General features: G+C 27.2%; 1 protein-coding gene across 13 annotated transcripts in view; it reads left to right on the top strand.

Moving 5' to 3' along the window:
• The window catches only part of CLIP-190 (Cytoplasmic linker protein 190), a 78,717-nt gene that overhangs the window by 50,757 nt on the left and 16,282 nt on the right, over positions 1-11,678 (top strand). For 12 of the 13 annotated variants that reach the window (XM_014433480.3, XM_014433478.3, XM_014433477.3 and 9 more), the window contains 2 exons: positions 886-1,096; positions 5,543-5,599. In XM_014433480.3, coding sequence (XP_014288966.1) covers positions 886-1,096; positions 5,543-5,599 — 268 coding nt within the window. The remainder of the gene's footprint in view (positions 1-885; positions 1,097-5,542; positions 5,600-11,678) is intronic. The other variant, XM_067045286.1, reaches the window with a different exon arrangement.

Raw genomic sequence — 11,678 nt, 5'->3', positions numbered from 1 at the left:
TATATATATGTATAATCAGAAATTTGGAAAACCTCCACAACTATATGCATAGTTAAGCGAGCCATGCTTAGATAACTTAGTTCGACCTTTGATGGGTAACCGGCTTAAAATTATAAATTATTGTTTTTACATTCCTTTTAACTATTGCAATAGTTAAGTAAAGTATTAAAAAAGTTTTATCCTATTGAGAGATTATTCAAATGATATAAAAACTATTGGTTGGATGCAAAATTTGTAGTATTGGCGCTAGAGAAGGAAATTATCTTCTGTGGCTGAGTTCGCACCTGCTGCAATCCTTAAACATTTTTTAAAAAGAATTTTTATTATTTTTCCTACGTTTTCAAAAATAATTTGTTAATGAAAATGTCATTTTGTACCACAAAATTTGAACTTCACTGGTAGCCAAAGGGAATAAAAATATAAAACGTTAAGGCCTACTATTGTCCACTAAAAACCTATAGATTAGTTGAACAATGTATTTATGTTTCTCCCCTCATGTTTGCCTTTCTTGGTAGCTTCACAAAAGAAATATTTATGATATTTTCAAAGTCAAAAGCATCATCTATCAAGCATCTATCAGCATATCTAACAAGATAATAGTTGTTTATATTTATTATTAAGAATGGGAGGAATGAAATGTCAAACATGAGGAGAAAGAAATAATATATATTTTTAATTAATTATTAATTATGAGAGATAGTTGACCTTGGATGACGTAGGAGGAGAAGATGGTTGGGGGTGTGGTCAAAATGAAATACAAATAAGTTGGTGTAACCTATTTAATTGTGCCAACGTTTCGGCTAGAGTTTATAGCCTTCTTCAGGCCTAAGAACAAAAATATATATTTTTATATTTCATTTTTATCAAATATATACTTTTTTCCAGATATTTTCAATGCCAGCCAAAGTACGGTTTATTTGCCCCAGCAGCTAAAGTGTCCAGATCTCCAGCACCGGATCGTCGTCCTTCATGCCAGTTGCATCATTCTAGTGTTAGAAGGACTTCTTCGAGGGAAAGCCTTTCGTCTATGACATCAAAAGCAAGCACCGTCACCAGTACAGCCTCTAGGGTAAGGCTTGGGGTCAACTCACTGAAGGTATGCATGAGCATGGTTTAGTTACCTAACATCTGATTTTATAATTATTAATTATTAGCATTTATGTTTTTCCCAATTAGAATATCACAATAAATCTTCAGATCAACTTTCCTTTGGAATGGGGTGAGTTTACTGAATTTAATGTCCCTGTGTTACTTAGAGCTGTATGATGATCAGTTGTAAGCTACTCCTCACATTTTTTATTATTTTAATTTTCATGAAAATTTCTTTATTAATTTAAATTTTATTTCTTATTTTAAAAAAAATTATTTTATTTACATATATACACAAAATAGTATAATTAAAAGATACCAAAAATAGATCGATTAGCGAGTATTAAGATAACAGTGACATTAATCTTTTATTTAAAAGTATAAAATAATCCTTTTACTTTCTACATGGTGTCCTCAGGATCAAACCAACTCATGAACCATTCAACTTTTATTTCTTCTTGCTTAAATGTAAATTAAAGATGCATCTTTGACTAAATGCTGAATACGAAGATTATCAATCCTCTTTAACTTCATATTGATTCGGTTTTACTTTTCTTTTAAAAAAAAAAGTATTACCTCCCTCTTTTAATGTTTATCATTTGCAATTAACGTGGTAGGTTTATACTGTTGAATGGTTATAGATAAATATAAACTTAATTTTCTTGATTTAAACATTTATAGGTTGTTTGTTATATTAAACATCTTTAAAAAAAAATCTAAATGATTGATCATGTGGTTAATAACTTAATTTATCATGTATTAATTGAATCTATTCCTCATATTATTTACCAGTTATTATTATTACCTCATATTAATTATCTACTTCCTCAAACCTAATCCTCACCAAATTAATTCTAGAGGATGTTTCACTTTTATTAAAAGTTTAAAAACACTAATTAATAATAATGTATTTTGGTACTAACTTGTTTCTGGTATCTCTTATGGTATGAATTATCTCCTACACTTTGATTATATAATTAGTCATTTAACAAACAATTATTTTTTTTTTTTTAACAACTTTCAATTTGAGGACTGAAGTAAATGATTTTCATATCTTGTGATTTGATAATTAATTAAAGTTTCATTTATTTTATTATGAATTATTTTAATATTATCCAGATAATCTTTTTCTGGATTTTAAAATTTTTAAATTTCATGCAACAGGTGTTATGGTACCTATAGCCGTAAGTAGTATTTTTATTTCAAATATAATTTGTAAAATGCTTTAATTGTTGCTTTTTTATTTTGAATCTTTATTCTGTTTAATATAATTCACTTGACATTTCTGTAAGGTATTCTTCTGAACAAATGCCATTTTATTTTATTTTTTTATTCATCAGCTTTCCTTGAATCATAATTAAAATACTATTATATAATGATTAATGAGAAATTATGATAAATTTGTGAAAAAATAAATAAGTTGGAAAGTGTGATTTGATTTGAAATTATTTGACTTTATTACAACCTCTTCTAGTTGAGTAATACTCAAGTAATACTATACTCACAATATAGCCAGGAGTATTAAGAAATTCTTAATCTTTGGTGATTAATATCAAACTTCACTTGTAGTTATTATTCTTCAATTACTCAATGTTAATTAATTTTAATAAGATACGTTTACAGAAATATCAGTAACTTTATTAAAGTTTTGAAAGATTTTTTTCAAAGAAATTCTTGTAAATCTTGTAATGTGTAAAAAAAAACAGTATGTATCAGATTCAATTTCTGGCAAATTTTACAAATTATATGGTATTTATATTTTGATAAAGTTTTGTTTAAAGTTGCATGTATTTTTAAAAAATATAAATGTTTTGAGGCTTGATGAAAGCAGTGGTTCTTAACCAGGAGTGGAAGAAATGAGTTCTAGTAGTAGAGATTGCTGAAAACTGCCTAACAGAACTAAACTATTTAGCTGCTTCGTCATTTTTATGCAGCAAATTGAAAATTCATATTAGAGTCAAAGACCTCTCCGATGATCAGCTCCTACCAAATGTTTTGTCTTATCATGCGGTCCTTTACATACTCATTTTGAAAAGGTGTTTTTAGCTTGCAAAACATGCAATGTTGTCTTTCCAGTTGAGCTTCAATCTTGCTTTTCCTCTGATACAATGTATCAGCTCTCGGGAAATAGTTTCTGAGTACCATGCTTCTTCATCTTTCCCCCAATTGTTCATTTAGTTAACCATCCTGCCTGTCACTTTTATTGAGTGAGTCAGAGATAATCCAACCTGAATCCTCATGTAGCACTCTAGCCCTTCATTGTCTTTCGCCATCTGATCTATCCTATTATTTTTATTTTTTTCATAGCCTACTAAATGGTTGTGTTTTTGAATATTTACATTAATATAAGCATTTCCTGACTTAAGTTACCATTTGTTAGTATTATAATTTTATAGCTGGACTGTCATTCTATCTTTTTTTTTCTATTTTTTATATTTATAACCCTTATTTATAATATTATAATTTATGAAACAATATTATAGTTACAAGATAATATGTACATATATAGAGAAATATAAATATTTTGGTTTGTGTTGTTTCCTTTATTCTGAAGCAGAGCCCCATTTAAAGGAATTACCATTTGTGGTGAAAAATATCTGAAATTCGATTTGATGTGAAAATAAATAAAAATGCTGGGTCACGATTTATGTTTCTGTTTTTATCACTTGAAAACTATCTGAATCCTAAAGAAAAACTAAAACCCTCATTTTGTGTCATAAAAATCTAAATTCATCACACTGGAGGTGGAGCTGATGTCAGTATTTAGGATAGGGGATTGGTCAGTCTGTGTTGTGCTATTGTCAGTTATATCTCTAGACTGTGAAATTTTTAAGATTATTACTAAGAAACAGATTTTATTTCTCCTTTCTTAAGCTTGAGTTGATTATATATTTTCTTCTTTAAGTTGTTTTTTTAACTAGAGCGATTCTATCCTTAAGCTGAACTATAAAGAAACAGCTTGCACCGAAATTACCCCCCTCCCATATTGTACCTGATGTTTAAAAGATCTATTATTTATTGTTATATTATGGTCTAGCTGACTAATAGAAGACCTCCATATTCTTTTATCCATATTTTTCTTAGGGTACACAGTGTCATTTTTTCTGTACTGCTTGAGTTTGCCTATTATATCAGTCTGAAGCTATTATCATTGCACTCTTTATGAAGACTATTTTCTCAAACTTTCAATTTGAAAAATTTCTCGCATCTTATTTTAGAAGTCATGTCACATTTTATCATTTTAACTTAAAAGTTAGGAGCCAGATCTATCATTCTTTCTATCATTCTCGATCATAAAGCTCATATTTTAGTTCTAGTAGATTTAGTTAGTGCTTGGAAGCTTAGGATAACCTGCATCATCTAACAAAAATCAGTGCCTTAGTGCATTGTACTTAGCAGTGGTAAAGTAATGAACTGATTGATATTGGTATGCATTTGGATGCTTATTTGTGTATGAATGTCATGCACTTACTCCAACCATCATCTAGAAATATATTTTGAAATAATATTCTTTGATTAACGGGGATATTACTTACAATCATTTTTAAATCTAAGAATGGGTGTGGAGAATATTTCTTAAATCAATAGTTGATGTATTTAACTTCAGGTCAAGAGGTTACCTATCACTGAAAAGTTAAGAACCACTGATTTTAAGCATATTTGTGGCTATGCATAACATTATTTTTTCATTGTAAATATTTGTATGGCACAATTAATTTGTTGTTGGAGTTTTTTATTTATTAGTAGAACTAATTACGAACTATGCTCCTTCTCAGGCTTTCTTTATAACTGTTGTTATTTTGTAGTAGTAATTTTAATTTTTAAGTGTTTAGTGAAGCAATGGTTTGACATTCTTTTATTATTAGCTTATGTAGCATGATATTATTAACAGTATTTAATTGTAAATAATTTCAATGAAGTATTTTACATTAAAAAAAAAATACTATTTAGACAATATAGCATTTATGAATTTATGAAGTAATTTTTCATCTAATATATTAGTGTTGGTGAAGAGAAACTAATGTATCTTGCACAAACCTTAATTTTTTATTTTGAACGTTTCCTTAGATATATTTGGTTAGTGATTATTTCTTAAAATGGTCTTAATTTGTGATTGTTGGTATAAAATGACTGAACATTGAGATAAAATAAAAAATTTCAAGTATTTTTTACATCACTTTTTGTTGAAGTAATTAAACAAGTCTGAGTAAGCCACTCTTTCACCTTCTGTTTATGTTTTACTCTTTAAGTTGAGATTATTAATAAGGTAGGAATGAAATCTGCATTTTTTTTCCCTTGTCATACCTATTTAATTTTGCACAAGATATTGCTCCAGGATAATTAAAAAAAAATTTGATGTTACTTCAGAAGATTCTATTCATAATTTAAATTTATAAAATTTTCTTATGTAAATAGCTTTAAATCATGCGGGTTTTTTAATTTATGTTTTTAGAAACCTCTACCACGTGCTTCAACATTAGCCCCCGGCACTCCCAAAGCTACTCCTCAGGTAACATTAACTTTTGGTTAATATAAAATAGAACTTATTTGACTTTTTTTTTTTATAAACATTGCTTGTTTATTACTCATTCAGAAAATATTTATTTCTAATTCATATAATACTATTTTAGTATACATTTATTATTTAATTGGTCTTATACTAACTTTTAACCAATTCAATGCAAGGCAATAGAGTTTTAAATACAAAGTTTTTTTTTTTTTTTATATTCCTGTAACAATTTGAAAATTTTTACTACTTGTTTAACTCTCTAATATTTGGTTAGTCTTATTAAAACACAACAAACAATCTTAGAATTAAAAGTAGTGCAGTCAAACTTACTATCTAGAACTCAATCAACTTTCATTCTAATCATTGAAGGAGAAAATAGTAGTTTATTGATTTAGTACAACCTTTTTTTTCATAAAATTAATTAATGTGGTTTAATTTCTTAATCCTTTAATTCTATCATTATTGGGAATATTTGAGATTATTTTCAAAATAAATATTCATTAGAACAATTTTTCAACTTATGCGAAAATATTCCTTAAGAATGGAAAATTATTTCAACTTAAACAAAATTATTTCATATAAAATTCATTAGAACGATTTTTCAACTTATGCAAAATTATAAACTAGCCTTATGCTCACAGTAAAAAAGGCTGCTATCGTAATAGTTATGATACATTTACTCATAAGAACCATTTTTGAACTGACAAACTTATTTCCTGTGTATATAGAATTATGTTTATTGATTTATTAAATATTTATTATAACTTGATAGTCTCTATTATTAATAATAGTCTCTCTATTATATAAACAAATATTTATTGATATTCTGTGTAATATTTTATTTTACATAAAGATGGAATAATAAAAATTTTAGGATACAAATAAAATGATGGGATAAAGATTTCAATTTTTTTTTTCTTACTTACACTATATTGAAAAAAATAATACCATTTGAACTACAGAATATAGGTAAATTACAGTTGCGCAATATGAATAACGAATAGTACAATTAAATTAAATGTTGTATAATTTGTAGAATGGTGGTTGGTCCACCGTTAGATGGAGGGAGGGTTCCATCCATTCCAGAAAGTTACCATTCTGGCTCCCCACCCCTATTTTCAAAATCGAGCCCTATATATGAATATTGTATTGGTCATGGGAGGATAAGCTAATTCCATCAGCTAGTTCAAGTTCTCATGAAAATTATATTATGATTATTTCATATAATTTTATTTGTGAATTAATATAGAGTATTAAGCATTTATTGTGAGAGTTTTGATTGTTGTTGTTCTGTTGAGAAGATATTTAAAGGTGTGGTTAATTATCCTACTCGACAACTGATATTTGTATGTATAGACATGATAACAATCAGGGTAATGTTTACAGGAGATTGATCAGCATTTATATGACATACATTTGATAATTTTTTTTTTTGCAAATATTTTGACCCATAATGTCAGTCACCTTACATCCTGGCTACAAATAGAGGGGAGATGAGTCTGTCATTATTCAAGAATCATAGCATGTATTCTAATATCTATATATGGTCGTGATTATTACCTCCTGCTTTGTGGATTGAAATTTAAAAAAAAAATAAAGCAAAACAACACAAAATTATACAAATAACTTCATTTTCAAAATTTAGTCTACTATCATTAGATCCGCTGCTTGAAAATTGGGATATTTGAGCATTAGTTTAGTTTCTGATTATAGAAATATATGTATTTAAAAACAAATATTTGTAGAATTCATGTGAACACCTGTCAGAATAAAATATTAGGTGATGGTTTGTTATTATTGTGATAATTGGTAGTATATTAATAGACCATCCAGATAATGGTTCGTTAAATGTAAAAGGTGGTTAGTAGCTTTATCTGTTTTTCTTTTATAGATGGGTTAAATTATGTAAAAAATCAAATTTCTAACAAATCCAATGATTGGAAAACTTTTGGCAGGTAAAAAAAATTAAAAATTAAGGCCTTTTTTGGTTTTTAAACCATACCTCAAAGCAAAAATTTAAATTTGGTCAGGAGCACCTCTCCAAATGGAAACTATTCCTACCTTGGGTAATTGGTATATGAAAGTGCCTATGAGTTACAGTGTTTCAAGAGCATGGATGTATATCCTACATAGTTATTTTTGCTTTAATATCCCAAATAATCATATGATAATGTGAGTCAGTAAGGAGAAAACATATAAAACCATTCCTAACTTGGGTAATTGGTATATGAAAGTACCTATGGGTTACAGCATTTCAAGAGCATGGATGTATATCCTACATAGTTATTTTTGCTTTAATATGTCAAATAATCATATGATAATGTGAGTCAGTTAGGAGAAAACATATAAAACCATTCCTAACTTTTCAACATTAAATTAGTCTTCAAATCCTACTTCACTTCGTCTATTTACCACTTGCCTGTTTCTAAGTAACAAAATTGTTTTTGCAATGGATACTGTAATAATGTGGTGATGGTGTTTTATTATATTAATTTATAATGGAACTTTATAAAGACACTAATATATAATACAATTTTTTTTTTAACATTTCATTACGCTTTATGTTGGATTTGGACATTTCCAGAGGTGAAAAGTTTATTAAAATTATAAAAAGTGTATTAACAAACATTAATCTGTTCTGAATATGCTGTAGAAGATCCACAAATACTAAACAAGTAACGGTAAGTTCTAATAATAGTATTACTAAAGATATATTTACAATTATCTAATTACACTTCATAAATGTTTTAAAAATGTTATCATTCTTTCAGACACGTATTATCTACTATCCTCACTGGGATTCAAATTTCTTTTAAACAAGCTTCACTGCTTCTAAGTATGATCGACTTGCCTTGTGAATCTGTTTATAATGTTATTATTTACTTAAACAACAAAGATAAACTAATCTCTTTTTAATTTTCTACATTGCTGATCTCTTGTTAACCACAAGATTCTGAAAATGTGATGCTTTAATAAATAAAACTATTTAGTATTAATGATTACATTTCACTAATCTCTTCTGGTTTAAAACAAATTGTATATTATGACATGTTTGTAATTATTTTAATTTTTCTGTTAAAATATGTGAGCTCTTTTGATGACTAAAAAGTAATTGTCTTATGGAAAAAAATGTATTAAGTGTAAAAGATGGATTGCTTGCATGGCTCAATTCAAAAAAATTGTTTTATGTTTTGTCAAGTCTTATTAATTATTCCTCTTATGTCATACTGTTTGTGTAATATATACTGTTAATGGTAAAAATTATGTGAATGTTTATTCTTGAAACTTTAACATTCACTATCCTATGAATTATTTGTGTTCAACCTAAAATTATTTAAGTATGTTAAGGAGTTGGAGGAAATCTATTGTATTTTATATATTTTTTTATTATTATATTATTTCTGTCAGGTTAAAAATGAATATAATATTTTACATATTTATACAAACGTAGAGCTTCATTGGATTATAAAGGATTCCCATGCTACTGGGTATTTAAAAAAATATGCATCCAACACAGAATAAAAAGGACAATTAACTGATCTTCAGTGATACTTACATTTAGAAGGTGATTAGTGAGTAAAATGGTATGACTGCAGTGGTCCGCCACATTTTTACACACCATTGTTTACTTTTAGTACATGAATCTCTTTTACTGCATTTACATTGCTGAATGGGATCATGTAAATTGAATCTACCTCTAAGCATAACAAAGGGATATAAATAAAAAAATTACACGTGAGACTTCTAGCATTTGTTGATGAATTTATTATTTCTGGATAAGGAAATATTATTTGATTCAGGGAAATCTCTCTTAATTAAATGAATTATGTCTTTTATTTTATCAATATTTTATACTATTTTATTTATTGAGAGGGGGGAGCTTTCACTTTTTGTCTGATCCAGGCTGATATGCTCTACCTCATCCAAAGAAGTTTTACTTTAAAAAAACAAGTAGTTTATTTGTATTTATAAGTAAAAATTAACTAAACAAAAAAAGCTATTCATTTATAAGACCGATATAATTGGCTTTAAAACAGGTTACTGATTGGTGACTTTTGTCTTCATCCATACCTTTAACTTTAGTTATGTAAGAAAATATATTTTTAAATATATATTTTTTTAATGAGAATTATTCATTTTAAGTGAATAATTCTCAAATTACTTCTAGTTTATTAATTAACAGAATATGTTAACAAAGTCTCAATACTACTAACATTGCTATCAAGAAGAAAATTCACCTATAACTCCCTTTCCTCATTTTGTTTGTTTTGTTAATTTTTATAGTTTTTGTTTATTCTTTTTAGCCAGAAATGAATAGCATCTGAATTAAGTAGTGATAAAAATTTTTTTCTCAATTATATGACAACTCACTGAATGACAAGTCTCAGTCAATTAAATGACAAGTCTCTTTCTTCATTTCAACTCCACTTTTCTTTCATTTTATCTTCTTAGGATTTTCTTCACCTTCCTTGGATGAATTGACAATATGGCAAGCATGAATTATTTATGAACCATTTGTAATCCTTCAATGACATTCAGCACTGATTTTACTTTTGGATGACTCTGTTTTTAAAGTTTTTACTGCATTTGACCTGATCCTGGCTTCTTCTTTGTAATATGTTTGCTTGTTTTTTCAACTAAATATTGTTCTTCATGTTAACAAGAAATTCTAGATGTTTAAAGCTATTTACATTCTCAAATTTACAGTCTCCCAAATTGTCATCCATTACTTAATTTCAACATGTTGATTTCCTTAAAGGAAGTGATATGTTACATATGAAATGCATGTGTAGATGACTGACAGAATTGAAGTTAATGTGGAAAAGTAATCAAAGTTCTTTTTACTAGGTTATATCAATGCAATGTCAATTACCTATAATTTGTCGAATCGAGTTGGTGCAGATAATTTAACATTATTTTGCTTCGAATATGTAAATCTACATATTAATTGACAAGAATAAGAAATAATTTGTAGTATATGTTTTATGTAAAAGAATAAAAATAATTAGATTTTTTAATAACAAAATTTTATGTTAGAAAACACTTTCTTATAGTTTGAATTTTTGCAAAACAAATTTCTAAGCCAGTAACATGTTTTCATGCTCTAAATAATGAAGGCAACCGCTTTTATATTGCAGTACCACTTCATAACTTCATCGTTGCTCGGTGATAGATTTGTCCTCTTATTTTCCAGATTCATTATCAACTTTTTCATTACTTCTAGCTTTATGGACAGTTTCTGTGTTTACTTTTTTGAAAAAATATTATTTTCATTTATGTCATCAAGGATAATCAGGTGTTGACTGAGATCCAATCTATTCTATCCCTTATTTGAGATTATTTATTTATATAATTAAGATATATTTGAATTATATTTTGCTTGAAGATATATTTATTTATGACCAGCCTTTCAGCAACAGCTGGTAAAACTTTATGTTGATTCCTCTAGCAGTGCTAATAATGACAAGGATATTGGTTTTTATTTTTTAATATGAGTTTTATTTCATCAAAAAATAAATCCATATACTGTATGTTTTCATTGAAACTAAGTAGGTATATATAAACAAAAGCCATGAATAAATAGTTTTTACTGTTTTGTGATCCTTTTTTACCGCTACCTGGGTCATCCTTAATTAAATAAGTTACAATATTAGCAGAACTAAATCTCGGGGAGAAAGATTAAAATAGTATTTAGTATTGGTCATTTAAAGGTTTTCTAAGAGATCGGGTTTTAAAGATGGACTAAATAAAAAATCTGGCTGTTGGCTTATGGAATAAATTTGGAACAATGCATGGTAAAGATTTTTAAGTCAGTTGCTTTTCCAAGTTGGGTAGGTATAAAAATATGGAAAAATTACATCATAAATGAGGAAAAATTTAGTTTACAAATGTTTGTAATTTTTTTTTTTCACAATATACTGTAGGTTTCAGGTAAAAAAGCATGTTTTAAGAATTTTAGTAAAAAATCCTTGGGTATAATAGTTAGTTGAACTTAAAATAGAGCATCATTAGCATCTGATTTAATTATGTTATTAAGCTTTTATATAATATATTAATTTTAGTTAGTAAAATGTGGTTC

The sequence above is a fragment of the Halyomorpha halys genome, unplaced genomic scaffold, assembly GCF_000696795.3.
Source record: "Halyomorpha halys isolate HHAL.00 unplaced genomic scaffold, Hhal_1.1 Scaffold1218.1, whole genome shotgun sequence".
Lineage (NCBI taxonomy): Eukaryota > Metazoa > Arthropoda > Insecta > Hemiptera > Pentatomidae > Halyomorpha > Halyomorpha halys.
This window is presented reverse-complemented; position numbering and strand designations above follow the sequence as displayed.